Source organism: Cryptomeria japonica, chromosome 10, assembly GCF_030272615.1.
Source record: "Cryptomeria japonica chromosome 10, Sugi_1.0, whole genome shotgun sequence".
Lineage (NCBI taxonomy): Eukaryota > Viridiplantae > Streptophyta > Pinopsida > Cupressales > Cupressaceae > Cryptomeria > Cryptomeria japonica.
In genome coordinates this window covers 453,218,897-453,238,482 of record NC_081414.1, presented here as the reverse complement: position 1 = coordinate 453,238,482, position 19,586 = coordinate 453,218,897, and the positions used below count along the sequence as shown (strand labels likewise).

Sequence of the window (19,586 nt, the reverse complement as noted above, 5' to 3'; positions counted from 1 at the left end):
CTCAAACAAAAAGCAATCTTTTGTACGAGCAATATTGAAAAGCACTATAAAATACCTAATCAACATCTCCAACGTATACCAGCCAGGGTACATCTTTCACCACCAAAGCTAGTCTTCTTCAAGAGGGATTTTGTCCTCCGGAAGGTTGAGCCAAACCAAGTCCAACTCCAGAAACCACGCAGGGTTTTCTTCTCATCAGAAATATTAGAAAATAATAAACTCCGCCTATCTCAAATGAACTCAAATAAAACCTCAAAGCTCAACGCCCTAATTAGGGTTGTGCAACCTTCAAATTTAAATTTAAATTCATCTTATGTCTCCCTAAGTTGCCAAAAAGTCACTTTATTAAATTAAATAATATTCATTAAAATTTAAATATTTATTTTTTTATATTTTAACGTTATTTAAAATAATATCTCAAAACACCTTATGTCACCAAGATATCAACAATTTAAGTAATCACCAACTATCCAAAAATAGTAACTCTACCAACTGCCATGTCGATGTCAAAAACTAATAGTCACAATAAATCATAGAAACGAGATTCAAACTCAGCTTAGACTTGGCAAGCATGTTCGGGCTTGGACTTAGACTCCATGAAAAAAATGGCAAAGTGAAAAACCCAAGAAATTCAAATATTTTTAAAGATTTAACTTGTTTCATGCACCCTTTAGTAAATAAACCTTAAAGGCACAATAACATCATCAAATAGAAGCTAGATTGATCACATACACGAGTATACATCGATCACATAAGTATAAACACAAACTGTAGTTGTGTTGATTGAAAATTTTGTACACCTCAACAGCTGTACAAAATTGTGGATTTCAACCACGACGTGTGAGTAAGTACTCTCCTAATTCTAAGGGAAGGCTCCCCCTATCTAAACTAATTTAATATGGATGGGACAACAATTTTCCTCCTTCTTTCAAGAAAAACTATATTCTTTCCTCTTCACAGAAAAGAATAGCAATTAAAAGAAAATATCAGTAATAACTTGTACCATGAAAATGAAAAAAAGGAAATGAAGTTTCCTAAAAACCCAAAGATTTTCGTCACTTCCACCAGGACGGGAAAACAATATCAAGCTCAAATTCTTGAATATCTGCGATCCTATCAACCTTTTGTAATAATAAATTTCAAAACCAAATGCGATATACAACAGCACAAAGTCTGCAAATAGAATGCACTCTAAAACTAATCTATATGAGAATTTATCACAAACACAAAGTCTTGAGATACTTCTCAACTCTAATTGTAATTCTTAAACTAATTCCACTCTCAATAGCTGCAACACAAAGTCTGCAATTAGATGAAGTGAAGCTCTCTTTAGAAGCATTCCACAATCTTCAAAGTAAGCACAAAGTTATACCCCAAAATGACATAAGAACACAAAGGAACAAAGCAAGACTTCAACACAAAGTCTAAAATTCCTCACTTCTTTTATATTACTCAAAGATGGCAAATTTACAACTATAAAGCTCAAAGCCTTTATGAGTAGAAAATCCTACAGATTTTTCTTACTTTCCAAAAAGATAAAAAGATACAATAGACCCCCTCAAGTATTTATAGGAGAGAAGTCTTGAGAAAAAGATGGGAGGATCCCAAGTAACTTGAGAAATTCTCTCAACCACCATGACTTATTCCAACTACTAACTAAGACTTATTCAAGATTACAAGTCCTATTCTAAATCGACTTGTAATCAGCTTACTTGTAATTACAAAAGTGTTTCTACAAGTAAACTTGTCAAAAGAAAAACTACAATTCTGAAATATAAACTAAGTGTTGAAAACACTTATACGGTAGCATGTTTGGCCATTTTGAAGTGATCCAACACTTTCATTGTGATTGAGGCAAGAAGTTTTCTAGGGGTATTAGCTAAGTCTATGAAGTAGCTAAGATCAAAATTTATCAGACAAAGATCCAACTATTGTTAGGAATTTAGTAAAATTGGAAGCCATTTTGAAGTGATCCAAGACTTTCATTGTGATTGAGACAAAGAGTTTAACCCATGAATTGTAGAAAATAGGTTTTTGTTGTTTATATTCAGATTGCTGATTACATAGGCAAATATTCATTTAACATTTTAAAAGGGCAGTCACCAAATACACCAAATAGTTGTCTAAGTCTGAGACAAAAGATTAGCTAAGTCTATGAAGTAGCTGAGATCAAAATTTATTAGATAGAGATCCAACAATCGTTAGGAATTTAGTAAAAGTGGAAGTCATTTTTAAGTGATCCAAGACTTTCATTGTGATTGAGGCAAGGAGTTTTCTAGGGGTAGTTCAATATTTGAGAAAGCTTATCAAATCATATTCCATAGTTGCAATGCTTTATATTCCCTGATAGCAATTGGTAAGTCTTTTATATGGGGTAGAATTCATCAAAAGGCATTTGTTTAGCTGAAGTAAAAGATTAGCAAGCCATTGGTTTTGGCAATACCTAGCTTGCAACTACTATTTTAGGTAGAGACAAATTTTAATGATTGTGCGTTGGAGGCTCTTTTATTACAACTATGTAAGCTTGTTTGTTGTCATTCAGATTTATTTCGTAGAGCACTTTAGATATATTGCTCACATAATGAATTGTATGTCTTTGTTTGAGCAAAAATTAACTCTATCAATTATAAATTAAAAATCATATATCTATATCTACATATATTAAATGTCTTTGAACGTTTAGTGTTGTGGTAGAAAAACTCCATTGGTGAGGTAGCCACCAAGGTTCAAACCCCTACTAGGCCATTGAGCTCGTGGGCTTTCTACCTTTGTTGGGTCGTTGAGCTCGTGGGTTTGAACAAGTGTGGGGAATGATGAACCCCCCGAAAATGGACAAATAACAAACTTTTTCGACATTGATTCCACATTGACTCTGACTTTGTCTCAGACCAACCCTATTTCTAAGCAATTCGGTAATTTCACGCGTTTTTCTAGGGTTTTGCAAGTTTTTACAATGATTTTTTCACTTTTGTCATTTTTGGGGTTTTTAACATGATTTAAATGCAAAAAATCTTTGAAAATTGGGTCAACGCTTGGTCAACGATTTTTTCATGAATCGAGATTTTTTCGGGGAATAAATCGGCTAGCTCTAGGATTCAAGATTAATCAGGTATAATCACGATTTTTTGCAGACTATTGCTTCATTGCTCCAAAGTGCAACCCGCAACAAGTACAAATGGCCTCCGATGGGAAAATTGAAACCAAACAACAATGAATAGGCATCCAATGAGCAACGCTTGGAGTAGGATATTCATACGCCTTGATGTTCAAGTTACTCTTGACTAGCAAAAAAGTTGATGATGCACTTTAGGGCTGATTCATAACATGGCACACATTTCAAACTGTTATTTCACCTTATTCTTGCCTCAGCAAGATACCAACCACCAACAATGATGAAATGAGAGTTGTAGGCCTGTGAACGGTGATTAACAATCATTGCAGCAGGTATAGCAAGTGGTATGGCTCCATTATGAACAGTAAAACATCAAATGTGCATGCTCAAATCAATATCTTCAGACTCCAGGGATCAAGGTGCCTCTATTCAATAGGAAAAACCTTTCAAAGGGGCTGCATGTAGACCCAAAAGGAGCTTATGCCGCCTCATAGGCAACACCAATGTTATACAGCCCTTCAAATTTGCAACTAGAGTCGGCCCTACCTAGTATAATTTGCAATCAGAAGAAATCAGTGTTATCCAGGAACGCCTCCCCAGCCCTTTTTGGATGTCCCTATTTCCAGGACATTCTGGGGATGGGTGGACAGGTCAAGGATGCCCCCCTATCATCCCCGAAATCTGGAAAATAGCAGGAAACACCCCGAAAAAGCAAGGACAGCAACAATTCTCAAAGGGGACAGCCCGCCGTCCCTGAGACAATCGGGGACATTTGTGACATCCCATAACCGTCCCAGGGGCAGTCAACCGTCCCCCTTTTCCCAACACATTTAGAAAAGAACACTCAAATGCTTTAAAAAAAAAAATTATTTTTGTGGGCCCCTACACCTCAGCAATAGTGCATAAGGGTTTGATAAATTTCATACACATTAAACTACATGTCAGTTCTGACTGCAGCAACATGGAAAAATGGTCTTTCATATGATTTAACTTCTGCATTAAATTTCTGATTTCAAACATTAACACTGTAATATCACAGCTCTGATCTTACAGAAAACTGCAGACAACTTGTTGTAATAAGGGATCCTTGATTAAGTGACTAGCTCCTAGGAGATATTAGTGATGTCTTAAAATGAATGTGCCTTAACTAGCCTCAATAGCTACAACATACATGAATGAGCATTGAAACTGTTTTCTAACCTTCACAAATTTACAACAGGATTGATGAGCATAACTGGTATAATTTTAAGAATCGAAATCATTCCATAAACTGCAAAGTGGATACAACTCTATAATTGATGAGGAGTGTAAATGAGCAAGGCTTCTGGAAGTTAAGCTTCCAAACTTGCTAATTTGAATTAAGGTCTGAATTTTGCTAATTTTAATGAGCAAGGCTTCTGGAAGTTAAGCTTCCAAACTCTCAATTTAACACAAATGTTATAAATAAAAGTTCTATAATGTATATATGCATGCTTTATCAAATATCAATGTTATCATATGAATATTTAAAATTTCCCTATATATTTTAAATTTTCGCTATTTTTATATAGTCATCCCCAAAAATGGCTTGAAAAATCGGGGACTTGAAAAAGCGTCCACCTGTGCCGAAAACTTGGGGCAACATACCAAGAAATGGCATCCAAAAGGGCAAAGAAATAAGGTCTAAAACCTAGAGAAATACCCACAAATGATTAAAAGTATATGGAACATCTTGAGCAGGCAAATGGTACGGCCCGGCACTGATTAAACTCCTTTAACACCTTCAAAGATTTAAAAGACTCTGTAAAAATGATATGCAAATCACTCCAAAGATACCTAATATTAGAAAACGTTGAATACCTTCATTAAGTCCAAAACTGAAAACACAATCAGCACAATGAAACCTAGGTAGAACCACTAAAACCTAGCTAGAGATTGTCTTTGAAATTTGTAATATCCCTTGCTTTGTTTTAGAGAAATTCTATCTTTTAGTGTTTTCCATCGTCAAGCAGTTTGCTGTACAGATAATTCTTTGGTTTAACTCACATAAATTTGTTTCTGGTAATGAAATTACTGCATGAATGTTTTATGATCAAGACCATTTGCATTCATTCATAGCATATGATAATAAGGCACAATTTTCAATGTAACAAACCACAACATAAATTAACTGATAATCATTATATTTGAAACAATAATGTAAATGTAAATAGACTGTTATTATTTTCTGAGCAATCAGAATTCTGAGACAACTAGTTTAAAGGTTTTAGAGTAGAATATAAGGAATGTAAAACCGATTTTAATGGTCTTATCGATTTGCCTCTGCAGTTGAAAACAAATGATTATGTTTTACTACCGATCACTGTATTGTTTTCTCCTATCGAAAATTATCTTATTCAACGGAGAGGGTAGCATATATATATCGTTTGCTTCCATTGGATCGTGCCTCCACAAGGGGTCGCGATCCTATGTGGAACCACATGGTTCCACATAGGGTCGTGACCCCTGTGTGGAGCCACGATCCTTCTACACCGGCGATCATTTCCTTAAGTAAACTCAACGATGCATTAACATAGCATAGCAATTTTGTTAGTTAATACTAACTAAATTTAATCTTAATTAAATTGCACATGACAGACTTAGTTTCTGTGCGCTGATAAAAAATAAGGAGATAGATTTATTTTTTCCGAGTGCTACGACTGAGACTATAATTAACACTCCCTCTTAGTCTTAGGAGTATAGACCTAAAACTTAATTGAGCTCACCACTAATCTCATGAGAATTACATCACCTAGGTGTGAAGTATCATCGCGTGATACTCAGGATTACTCACTTTGATATCCAATTTTAAGTATTAGTCTGTGATACTAGGGATATACTCACTTTGATATCCAATTTTAAGTATCAGTCTGTGATACTAGGGATATACTCACTTTGATATCCAATTTTAAGTATCAGTCTATGATACTAGGGATATACTCACTTTGCTATCCCTGTTATAGTATGTGCACTAACATTAATCCGCTTACATAATGTCTACCATAACTTATCATATTACTGATATTCAAATTTTCTGATTTTCAGTTTATATGATCTTTCAAACATTTATAAGATCGCCACCTTACAATGTTAAAATACAAGTGTTCATTAACTAAAAAATCGTCATCCTTTAGGAGTGAACACAGGGAAAGGTTACATACTTCATATACTCAAATATATGACCAAGAAGTTTACATAAATTTTAGACATCAATTACATTTTAACCATACCAAGATACCTCCTGAAGTGATCAATTTTCACTCTTGCTAGGGGTTTGGTGAGAATGTCAACTGTCTGATCTCCTGTATTGACATATTACAGTCTTATTACCTTTCTCTCTGTCATGTCTCTTACATAGTGATATGGGATCTCAATGTGCTTGGATCTATCATGAAAAACTGGATTCACTGAAAGTTTAATGCAGCTCTGATTGTCACAATGAATGATAGTAGGCTTCAGACTTTCACCAAACAGTCCTACTATCAATTTCCTCAACCAGAAGGCTTCCTTAGCTGCCATGGATGCAGCTATATATTCAGCCTCTGTGGAGCTCTGAGCTACGGAAGATTGTTTTCTGCAGATCCAAGATACCATAGCTGACCCTAAGCTAAAACAGCATCCTGAAGTGCTCTTCCTGTCTATCACGCTTCCAGCCCAGTCTGAATCAGAGTATCCATGTAGGTTCAATGCAGTGTGTTCATAATGCAGTCCATAGTCCAAGGTACCTTGTAGATATCGCAATATATGCTTTACTGCAACCAAATGTATTTCTTTGGGTTCAACCATGTGTTGGCTGAGTGCATTTACTGCATAACATATATCAAGTCTGGTATTGACTAGGTACATTAATGATCCAATAATCTGTCTGTATAATGTTGGATCTGCAAATTTGGAATCTGCTATAGCTTCTTTTAGTTTATGTAGGTTTGTTTCCATAGGAGATGACATTGGCTTACAATTCATCATTCCAAATCTCTTCAGAATGTCAATGGTGTATTTACCTTGATTTAAATAAATACCATTTGGTTTTTGCCATACTTCTAATCCAAGGAAATAATGGAGTAGACCTAGATCCTTCATCTCAAACTCTGAAGCTAGTTCCTATTTGCATTTTGCAATGAGATGATCTCCACCTGTAATTAATAAGTCATCTACATATAATATGAGTATCAACATTTCACCTTTGATTATTTTGAAATACAGATTTGGATCAGCAATGTTTTTAGAGAAACCTATCTCTAATAAGTAACTGTCAATTCTTTCGTACCATGCTCTGGGAGCTTGTTTTAATCCATACAGTGCTTTCTCTAACTTGCATACATGTGTTTTAGCATTATTTACCTCAAATCCCTCAGGTTGCTCTAGATATACTTCTTCTTCAATCGCTCCATTCAAAAATGCAGTTTTTACATCCATTTGATGAACTTTCCATCCTTTAGATGCTGCTATAGCCAAGATTGTTCTGACAAAAGTGTATCGTGCAACAGGTGCAAATGTTTCTTCATAGTCAATTCCTTCCTTCTGTGAGAAGCCTCGAGCAACAAATCTTGCCTTATGTTTTTCTATACTGCCATCAGCAGCATGCTTAATTTTAAAGAGCCATTTAGAAGATACAACTGATTTTCCTTTAGGTCTAGGCACAATTTTCCACACATCATTCTTTAAGATAGATTGATATTCTTCTATCATCGCATCCTTCCATACTTGTTGTTTAAGAGCCTCTCTGGCACTTGAAGGTTCAGCATTTATCAGGTCTGTCATTAGAGTAACATAGCTAGAGAACTTTGAAGGTCTTTTGCTTTCTCTAACTGTTCCTCTAGGTGCTGCAAAGGATTCTGCTTCCTATACTGTTTTAGTGGCCCATAGTGGTCTCTTCCTGGGATTCTCTGTTGTAGTGTTCTCAAGTTCCAAGGTGATATCCTCGGGATGCTCCCTCTGAGTTTCAGAAAGAGAATCTTCTTCCAAATTAATGGAATTAGTTGGGATTTCAGGTGTGATGGAACTCCTTGTTCTGTTAATAGCTATATCTTCCTCAAATATGACATCTCTGCTTAATTCTATGTGTCTTTGACCAGGGATGAATATTCGGTAGGCTTTAGATGTTTCACTATATCCTACAAAAATCCCTTTCTGTCCAGTAGGTTCTAATTTAGTTCTTTTCTCCTTAGGTACATGAATATAAACAAGACATCCAAATATTTTGAGATGGCTAATATCAGGTTTAATTCCAGTAAAGACTTCTTCAAGAGTTTTATCACCAATATGAGAGTGAGGACATCTGTTTTGAATGTATACAGCGGTATTAGTGGCTTCTCCCCAAAGTGCAGTTTCTAGGTTTTGATCTAACAACATAGCCCTTGCCGCTTCTACTATTGTTCTATTTTTTCTTTCCGCAACCCCGTTTTGTTGAGGATTGTAGGGTACAATGAACTCCCTCTTAATCCCAGCATCTTTGCAAAACTCTTTAAATACTTCTGATGTGTATTCCCTACCATTGTCAATCCTAAGAGTTTTGATTTTCCTACCAGAGTGATTTTCTATAATAGATTTGAACTCTTTAAATTTCCTAAGAATATCTTCAGATTCTTTACTTTTAAGGAAATAAATCCAAGTTTTCCTAGAAAAATCGTCTACAAAGATTACATAGTATAATGCGTTTCCTAGTGATGGTTCAGACATAGGCCCACATAAGTCAGAGTGAACTAGTTCTAGTACTCCTTTAGTTTTTCTAGAACTGCAGGGAAAAGAGCTTTTAGTGTTTTTCCCTAGTGCACATCCTTTACAAACATCTGAATGAATTGACTTTAGTTTAGGTAGTCCTGTGACTAATTTCTCTATAGAGGGTAGAGCACGAAAATGTAAGTGCCCTAGTCTTCTATGCCAAATTTCCGCTTGATCTATGACTTCATGAAGTAAGGTTTGATTTGGCTCATTACACAATTCATATAGGTGTCCTTGTCTGTAACCAATCACTTGTGCTCTTTTGAAGGTGGATGTTTTTGGCCGTGCCATTACCTTTCCTTCTATGAATGAGACTCTATATCCGTCATCCTCAAGTGCAGAGATAGAGACTAAGTTCCTTTTGATGCCTAGTACAAATAGTACCCCAGTGAGTTGGATTGAGATTCCAGACTTCAGTCTGATTGTACATGTTCCGACACCTTTTACAGGATGTGCAGAGTCATCCCCTATTGTTACCTCTTCATTTGATCCCTCTTCTATTGAGTCTAGTAATTCTCTGAATCCGGTGACATGTCTTGACGATCCACTGTCTATCACCCAAGTGTTAGACTTGTTTGAAGCTTGACTTGATAGTGCTGAATATAATACAAACTTCTCAGATTCAAATTCTGTGTTCCTCTCTACTTTGGCGAATGATGCCTGCTGTTTTACTTTATCAAGACAATTGAATGACATGTGTCCATACTGATCACATCTATGACATTGGATTTTTGACATGTCTTTCTTATGAAGGCTTTTCCATGATGGGATTTTCTCTTCTTGAAGTTTCTCTTCTTGCCTTTCTTACGGGAGTCGGTATTCAAAATGTGGAGGTCCTCATCTTTAGTTTTGTGATTTCCCCCTTTCATTTGCCTTGACTCTTCAAGGAGGCAATCATCCCTTAGTCAATCAAATTCTGTAAATTTATCCTTGCATTTATGCCTTGTTTGAATGATTCCCAGGATTCAGGTAATCCATCTAGAGTAATCATTGATAGTTCTTGCTTCTCGACATGATAATCAAGTTTTTGCAGTTGATCTCTGAGTGAACCTATCCTCATGAAGTATGAGTTTATTGTTTCACCTTTATTTATACTTATGTGGTTCAACTATCTTTTTAGAGCTAGGGTTTTGCTCGGATTGTTTATCTCATACGTCCTTTCAAGGGTTTTGAACATTTCATAAGCGTTGTCATATTTTAATATAAGTGGTATTATGTGATCCCTTACTGCATCTATCACGATTTTTAGCTTTATCATTTCCTTCATTCACACGGTTTTCTCAGGTTCATCTGTAGGTTCAGGCTTGTCTTCTTTTATGAATTTGATTACTTTGTTCTTTTTTAATACTATCATAATTCTGACTTTCCAAGCCACAAAATTTGCTGCTCCTTCGAGTCTGTCCTCGAATCTGATCGTGTTTGCCATTTTAGAAATCTTCGATTTGATATGTAAACTTCGCTTTTAGTCTATTCGGATCTTAAGTAGTTAGGCTCTGATACCATGTAAATGTAAATAGACTGTTATTATTTTCTGAGCAATCAGAATTCTGAGACTAGTTTAAAGGTTTTAGCGTAGAATATAAGGAATGTAAAACCGATTTTAATAGTCTTATCGATTTGCCTCTACAATTGAAAACAAATGATTATGTTTTACTACCGATCACTGTATTGTTTTCTCCTATTGAAAATTATCTTATTCAACGGAGAGGGTAGCGTATATATATCGTTTGCTTCCATTGGATCGTGCCTCCACAGGGGGTCGCGATCCTATGTGGAACCACATGGTTCCACATAGGGTCGTGAGCCCTGTGTGGAGCCACAATCCTTCTACACCGGCGATCATTTCCTTAAGTAAACTCAACGATGCATTAACATAGCATAGCAATTTTGTTAGTTAATACTAACTAAATTTAATCTTAATTAAATTGCACATGACAGACTTAGTTTCTGTGCGCTGATAAAAAATAAGGAGATAGATTTATTTTTTCTGAGTGTTACGATTGAGACTATAATTAACAAATAATATTTTGGAGTTCATACCCGTTTTTGTGTCATTATATTTGAAACAATAATATTTTGGAGTTCACACTTGTTTCATGCTTGTAAATGCATATAGAGCGAGGATGCAATCAGTCAATAACTCCAAGAGGCATCCTGTCCAGGCATGACGTTCATTGCCTTCGAAACTTTTCCCTCCACCACATCTCCATAGCAATTGATTCGATATGCCCGACACAAATAAAAAAATACTGCAGTCCCTTAGTAATGTATTTCAATCGAAGTCCCATTTAGTCAAAGCTTAAGATAGATGATTGCATCCCAATCAGAGAATTACACATTGTCATCAGCATTTGTAATGACTTTGAAGACCATGGTCAATTCATATGCCAAAAATTAATATCATTCTGTGAATAGTTCCAAACGATGCTCCCAAGGATATATAGACAAAGCCAATCCAGTCGCACCAAAATTAGGTGCCTCCTTTTTACTTAAGCAACAGTAAACCAGATATATAGATATTTGGAAAATAGACTGGAACCAGCAAAAAATTGTATTAAATTACCAATCAGGCTCTCCAATTTTGAAATACTGAAATTCATCTTCTGTGAAAACCTCACCGATTTTCGTTAATGCTGATAAGAAATCCGTATGATTCCTCCCCGACCACCTCCCGCTGCCGAAAATGGTATCCTCAAGTTTTTTTTCCCGAGGCTGCAACTCCAAGAAAATTTCCCAAACTCAATGAAGTGAAAAAAAAAATCAATCGCCAACCTTCCATCAATCCCAAAGTCAGTTTTATAATATTATTTTTCATTTTCCTTCAGTTTTTTCCACACGGTTATCTTTTAGTGACTATAATTAATCATTTCTCTAAAGTCACTTAAATTAATCATTTAATATTACCTTTTAATTTGACTTTTAGGTAATAATATTAAATAATTAATTTTAATTTCTTTTGATGTAATTTAGCTTGTGAGAAGAGACATTACAGTCCTCCCTTCCCGAAATTACTTGTGCTCAAGCAATTGCAACTGCAAGTGTTGTAGAATCTAATCCCCTTCCCAAGTAGCATCCTCAATAGGCAAATATTTCCATCTGACCTGATATTCTATGATGCTTTTGCTTCTGAGTTTTTGCTCTCAAACACCCAAGATTTAACAAGGTACCAATACCAACTTGCCTTCCTCGTCCAAAGGGAGAAGCTCTGTACATGCCTTACTATGTTGTCCTAATGCATTTTTAAGGCACGATACATGAAATACATTACGTATTTTACTGTTCTCCAGTAGCTATATCTCATACACTATTTCAACCCTTAAATTACCTTGTAGGGCCTGTAGTAGCATGGTTTCAACTTTTTGGCAGCACTCCTCTTCAATGCCAATTGTCTGCAAGGTTGTAGGCACAAGAAAACTATATCCCAACCTCAAAACTAAACTCGATCATGTGCTTATCTATAAGAATCCTAATCTGATTCTGAGCTTGAAGGAGATTTTCCTTAAGTGATTTAAGGATAACTTGGCTCTCCTATATCCAATCCTTAGGTTTGGGAGCCCTACTATCACCAAAAGTCATATCCACATGTAATGTCCCCTTTTCCTCTCTAGTTTGTTTTGGGGACTGTTTGACAATCCAGAGACCCTTTGGTCAGTCAAAGGCAAAATTTGGGTTTCCTATTTTTCTAGGAGGATGTTTTGGCAATTTTGGTGGCTTGCATGTTGGAGTTTTACAGTTTTGATTTTGGATTCCTTTTGGGTTTTCAGTAGTCATACACGTTCACCTGATTTGGCCCGTTCCCAATCTCACCCTTTTTTATCAATCCTGGTAGCGACTGGTGCCAAGCAAACATATAGACTAAGTAGGAGGTCATGGTGAAGTACTTTTTCTCCTCAAGCTCAACCAGTTGTGTATGAATGTTGTCGTTGATGATTTGAGCCCAATCAAACTTAGCCTTCCCACTAATGACTTGCTCGGTAAAATAGAACATTCATTCCTCAAATAGGTTGGAGTGGGGAAGTCCCATGACCCGGAAAATAGAACATTCATTCATTTCTCCAATAGCCATCACCATCCCTCTTACCACCACTAATTTGGTTTCTGGTTGGTAATGCTTGGCAGCTTCAACCACAAGCTCATAATTTTGCACGGTCGGTGGGAAACCAGCAACCTGAGCAATACCGCTCTCCAACATTCGTCTGGGTTTGCCATATGCATTGGGAGAGTACACCCTGTTTCTGAAGTCCTGGATGTCTATGTGCCCAAGGTCGGTATCCCCTATATTGTCCCAAATACTTTGGACTTTTGACTCTTTGATTACTCCTCCCTGATACTGATATTTCATTTTTTCGAGCTTGCGAGGGATGTCAACTCTGGAGGTCTGCGATGCTCCTAGAGCGTCGGGTGCCTTTGAAAACTCTATCACCGATTTAGGCATTTATCCTGCACACCCGAACGCGAATTACGAGACAAGCCTTAATGCAAAAATATGGCTTAGTAGTGCCCGAAGACAGCATTAGCAATAAAAAATTGTTTAAACAGCCAAACAACTTAATATTCAAAACGTTTTGAAACAGGGTTTTTAAACAATTTGAATTCTATGCTGGGAATTAAATGCAATTTGAATTTGAAAATCAGTCGGTTTGGTTAGTTGGTTTGATTAAATTTTCAAAAAGTTGCTCTTTATGCTATTGACGACAAAAGGTTACAAATGTTGTTGATTTCGCGACTTAGCATTTAAGTTTTCAATTTTCCTTGTGCTAATCGTTTTGAATGCGTGTTTTGAAAAGATGACTTTACGCACTTGGTAATTTCGGACCAGAATTCCTAAATTTGTCTAAGTCTGAATTTTCAAATGGAAGGGTCGATTTTGACAAATGGTAGCTGAATGCTGTTGTGAGTTGTGATAATGTTTTCTCAAATTATACTCTTCACAGTCTCTCGCCTTTGCATTTATATTCTAACCCTAGGTTAACTATCATGATGTTTTGCAATATTTTAACCATTCGGAGGGTGGAATTTACAACATACCTGGCAGTGAATTGAAGAAGTTTGCTGATTGCAAATGCTGATGGCATGATTTTGGAATCCTCCTCTTGATTTCGGCTTTATAAAATGTCAGACAACTTGAACCTTTGAATGACTCCCCTAGGTTATATTCACGCGATTCTGAAACCTAAAGGATTTCGGCTTGGAACTTATATCGCGTGATTATGTTTTGGAGATCTTCGGCCTGATGATTAAAATTGCACGATCTTCTTCCTCTCTTAGCTAGAATGAGGGCTTTCAAGCCGATTCTGTGAGCCTCTATCCTTTGATATTTGCGACCAAAATGGGGGGAGGTTAGATGTATGATGTTTTACCTTTTCGGCCTCCTTGTTTACTTGGTGAGATTTCACGAACTCAGTCCTTTGCTTGCCCTCGAAAAATCAGGTATTTGAAGCAAAATGCGCGACTTCAACTAAATTTGACATCGGGTTTCTCAAGTCCGAAGTCGGCATGGAAATGAAAGTCGCGATTTTAGCTCTCCTTATGATTTTCGGCTTATTAGATGAATGGCGTGATTCAGGCTCTATTGTATTTTTTCTTTAAAATGCCTCCCTTTTGACTATTTGAATTTTGGCTAATTGAGCTGATTTGCGAACTTTAACATTCGTGCTCTCTTTCTTTTTGGTGAGTTTCGGCTCATTAGGTGAGATTGTGCAATTTGTGCTTTCTTTCAAAATGACTGAAAGTGCCGATTTTATTCCCCTTTTTGCTTTCAGCCTTTTAGCTTTGGACTTTCGGCCTACTAAGGCAAATAGCAAACTTTGACCAAATGAAGGATTTGGCGAACGTGTCTTCCTTTTTCGGTGAGTTTGGGCTCATTGCGAACTTAACTCTTTAAGGCAACCCTCCTCTTCACAATAGTAAACTTGGCTTTTGGACTGGAATGTGCGATTTCAAACTCTTAATCACATTTTGACCATGTTACCCAAAAATGCGTGATTTGGAGATGTTATCATTTTCAGCCTAGACAGGCGATTTGGGAGTTTTTGAGTTGTTACACTTTCGGCTTAGGAAGGCGATTTGTGAGTTTTTGGTCGTTACACTTTAGACAGCTCTCTCCCTATTTTTGGCCCCCAAGCTTATTTTGCAAGCTTTGTCTCCTAATTTGACCTAGGAGGCCGATTTTCCTTCTTTTCCTTGAATTTTGGCCTTTGGGGCCGATTTGTGAACTTTAAGTGTCATTTCGGCTTCAAAAGACACCTTTGTAACTCGCATCTTGGCCTTTTAGGCCGATTTTCCAATTTTGGGCTCTCATTTTGGCCTTTTAGGCCAAATTTAGCTTTTCGAGGCCAAATTTGAGAGACTGGTTTTAAATAACTTGCTCACAAGTCATGACGCCTTGCCAATTTTGGGCATCTTAGAGTTTTGAGAGATTTTGACTTAATCATTCAACGAATACGCTCAGCTAAATTGGTCATTTTGCAAGAAATGTCTTGTTCACTTATCACTCTTTAGTTACTTGCAATTCGGTCAAAAGGTGCACTTTTGATTTGCCTTAGGCATCCAGGCTTCAAGCTTGAATCTTGCCCATTTTAATGTCGTCTTGACAATATTTGCGATTTTTACTTTAAGGCTCTTTATTCATCTTACCTTTGTGAACAGAATCGCGGTCATCTTTTAAGGTATGAATTCTCTAAGACTTAGGACTCAAGCTTGGCTCAATCTTAGGTAGGATCACCTCCTTAACGCTTCAACTTCCTCAATGTTGCATCTCCCTATACGAATCTACCAAAATTTCCCTACTCAGGACCTCAAAGAGGACGCGACAAAAAACGAAAAAAGGGGGGACCCTGTCGACGACGGGAAGTGTGTGCAAGGCACAACACATGCTTTGTCCATTAATGTTCTAGTATTAAAAAGTCGAGGAAGTACGAAATCGCATTGCCAATTTTTTCTTTCTAATCAGTGACAGGATTCACAAAGCTGCCATTCTTTTTTGCTTTTATTAGCGTGATTCCTAAGTCCAATTTAATTGCAAATAAACTACAGTTTTTTCATCTATTTATTCAATTCACCTATAAAATACTTGTATTTTGGATTTTCCATCAAAAACTCATTTCCAGATAGCAGATTTGGATTTTACAGAAGTAAATTAACATAAAGTAACATAGGATCAATCAGGGTGCGTTTGAGGGCATTCGTTCTTCAGTGAATACCTATTCCATTTTCTTTCAGCTAGCACCTAATTAGTGATTTATGGCCTCAACACCTACTCCTTTTGAAGGGTTTGGAGCTAGGTTAAAAGTAATAAAATTATGAAAAAAGTGCATGCACCATAATGGCCCATCTGGCCTCATTGCCCTTGATTTAGACTTGGTACCAATGGCTCTGCCTCTTGACCCTACCTTTGATATCTTGATAGAGAACACGCCAAGGACATTACTCCCAAACACTGCAAGCGGCACTGCCTCCCCAAAACCTTCTGGTTTTAGAAAATAGAAAATAAAAAAATATTTTGGTTTGCACTGGATGGAAAATGCAGCATTTGTTTCCTTCATTTGACTTTAATAACAAAATTAGCATCATTTTTCCTATTTTTATGAATATTTCAACATTTTTTTATTTCCCAAATTTTTCCTAATTAAACCTCGAATGATTGACTTACAATTATTCTATTGGTTTGCCAAGTGATGGATCGATCCCAAATAATGCCACTATGCTACAAACTGTCTCTGACAGCCATGAGAACTGTCCAACCAACAACAAATCCCAAGTTCACGCCAAAAATAAGCACAATAAAGGTCATCAATTATATGAGAGCAAGTGCTTAAGAAGGCTAGGAAGTTGATTTTCCGTATTTCAGAAGATCAACTCACAAATATACTAACTTATGCTAAACAGACAATCAGAGATAAATTTGGTTACGTACAATGCATGTAACACCTGCGTATTAAAATGGTTGCTATTTACGATAACACAATAGGCAGTAATCATGTAAATTTGCGAAGGATGAATACAAGGTGAATGAGTAGATGCAGAAAACTCCTTAAAGCAGTCACGTTTAACAAGGACCAAAGAAGGTGTTTTCCAAATTATCGAAGAATGAGCAATGAAAATTACTGAGGTGCATATCATGAGCTTAATGTCTTGGATTCACTTGGTATATGTATGTTGGAACATTATCAATAGGAAGACAGGCAATGACAAAAAAGCGACGACATAAATAGCCGATTCAAGCCATATGTACAATTTAGATATTATATGTCAAACTGAAGACTTGCAGCTAACATGTTCGTTAGTGTATATTTTATGTACCGTTGCAAAGAAACAACTTTGATAACGCTTTAAGATACAACACTCATCTTATGGTAGAAAAGTTAAAAAATCGCACAAAGCAAGAAATTGTTTGCATACCATAGAATATCACTCGAAAAGGTTGTACAAAATATGCCTTGAAGACTATCCACAGGAACCATAAGATCACACAGAGAAATTGTTCCACGATGTCTCCATGAATTTGGTTCCATAAATTCGAGACGATTCAAACAAAATGATTTTCCAGTAAGGACAGGATCATTAATCGAAAAACCCTTTGACAACCCATTTTCTTCCATATCTAAATCATTAACCTCTTCTCTTATTTTGCCATCACCGGAATTTGTTTTTTCCTCGTGGATCTCAGTATGTATCTCCTTCAATAATGCATCAACCTCCTTGACATTAGTTTCCCGATCTGTCATTTTGCCATCATTTGAAGGACAAAACTCTTGCACAATATTTCTTTCTTTTAAAGATGCCTGTTTTTCTAAACACGTTTCACCCGTTAATATGATGTTGACATTCTCATGAAACTTTTCCCGTTCTTCATTTGAAGGACATAAAGCAGCTTCAGACGAGAGCCTGTTCAAATTATTCCCTGCAGTGAATTCTTCTTGAACCTTTATGTAACTGAAAGCATTCTTCTTAGTTACATTGGTACAAGGTCGCTTTTCTTCTATTTCAAACCATTCGCAATTTGACATGGACAATTTTTGTTGCCCATTACTATCCGCACATTCCGAAGAATCCTTCTCACATATATTATCAATGACAGGTTTATCAACATTTGCTGCTCCTTTTTCAGATTGTACCTTCGTATCGATAAACAGATTCTTCTCTGACATTCCATGCGCGAATGCAATTCTCCCCTGATCGTACTTTCCCACTACATCTTTTTGCACAAACCCTGCATCTAAGCTATCCTGTATACCTGTGTTTTCCAAATCCTCACTTTTAGGGGATTGACTTATAACAGATGGTTCTTGAATTTCATGGCTTTCATTCACTCTTTGTTGAACACTAACATTAACACTATTCAAAGCTGGCATGACAGAGTGCGCCAGCTCCTCCACCACAAAGCCAAGAGATGGTCCAAAAGTGGGATGAAGGGAAGGATGAGAAACGAAAGAAACCTCATCCCCGCCACACAAAGCCCTGCAATGTCCCGCCTTCATTAGCTTTCCATTCACATACACCCCATTCGCCGAAGGTTTCGCACATTTAATCATTGAAACCTCCTCCTCATTACAAGTGGAACAATACAGCATTTGTTCCATACTATTCTGAAACAACGTAAAATAGTTATCTGATATTGTTCCATCAACAACGAAGAGTTTATTTCGACCTAGCGAAAGAGAATGGCAGTAGAGTTGGCAGTGCTGCCTGCTTACCCGTGTGTCTTCAAAAATGACATCACAGCTGCTCTTAGACCTGCCAACCGTATACATTTTGCCTGGAATTATATGTAATTGAGTACAGATGTTGTTTGCACAGAGCATGGGAACGCTTAGAGGGCGCAATACATAAGCGTGACCTCGCTCTTTCTGTTTCTGTTTCTTCCATTTTTGTCTCTGGTCGCATTCCAAAATGCATCCTCTTTTGGGCGAAGAAGATGAGAAGCGATCGGCCATTTCCCTACTCGGATATTATGGCTAGACATAGGAGAAAATTTCAGTGTAGAGAAGCTGGAAGTATTATACTAGTGTCGTTGCCCCCTTATACAAAAGTCGTAGACACCAATCATCCATGAAACTACTATACTACGAGCAATAGCACCTTGGTGTGCAATGGGTACACCGAAGAGTCGTGGAAGGGGCTCTAGCTAATCTGGTTCTAAAAACATCACAATATTTGCATAATGCGAGGGTAAGTTAAAAATTAAAGACATCGGTCATGTTCAGCTGTGTAACATGAAGGTTAGTCAGTTGTTTTGGAGTTAGATTAGCCATGTCTCGTGGAAGGACGAATGGGGAAAATTTTGTTTATTTTTTCATACATTTGTGTAATATAGGGGAGAGGATCTTTGTATATTTTTTCATACATTTGTGTAATATAGGGGAGAGGATCTAGTAGTTGAGCACTCAAACTTCGCACCCCTCAAAATCTTACGTGAAATTTCATCACTCCCAATTTTTACAATAGCTTACTTGGTAAGTTCCCTACTTATAACTAAGGTTTCAGGGCCATATCATCAAATATGATGCCACATCAACATGCTTCTTGCCAAGGTGTCCAAAACAGCCCAAAAAAGAGGTGACCAATAGTCGTTCAGCTAATGTGGCATCACATGATTTGCTTCTTTTTACAACTAAGGTGTACATTTCATTTAATTATGGGTGTTAAAGTGACAACTATTGGTGCAATGTTGTCAAAAAAATTGGACATTAAATCAACAGTTGTTATCACAACAATTGGGACGTGCTCAACTACT

The 19,586-nt window shown here is 36.8% G+C and overlaps 1 protein-coding gene across 5 annotated transcripts in view; it reads right to left on the bottom strand.

Moving 5' to 3' along the window:
• LOC131067524 (uncharacterized) overlaps nucleotides 1-18,942 on the bottom strand; it is a 234,301-nt gene extending 215,359 nt beyond the window's left edge. For 2 of the 5 annotated variants that reach the window (XM_058002560.2, XM_058002561.2), the window contains exon 1: nucleotides 17,252-18,930. In XM_058002560.2, coding sequence (XP_057858543.2) covers nucleotides 17,252-18,786 — 1,535 coding nt within the window. In that variant the 5' untranslated portion in view covers nucleotides 18,787-18,930. Of the gene's footprint in view, nucleotides 1-17,251 lie in introns of all 5 variants that reach the window. The other 3 variants (XM_058002559.2, XR_009111823.2, XM_058002558.2) reach the window with 3 other exon arrangements.
• Between the last annotated feature and the right edge of the window lie 644 nt (nucleotides 18,943-19,586).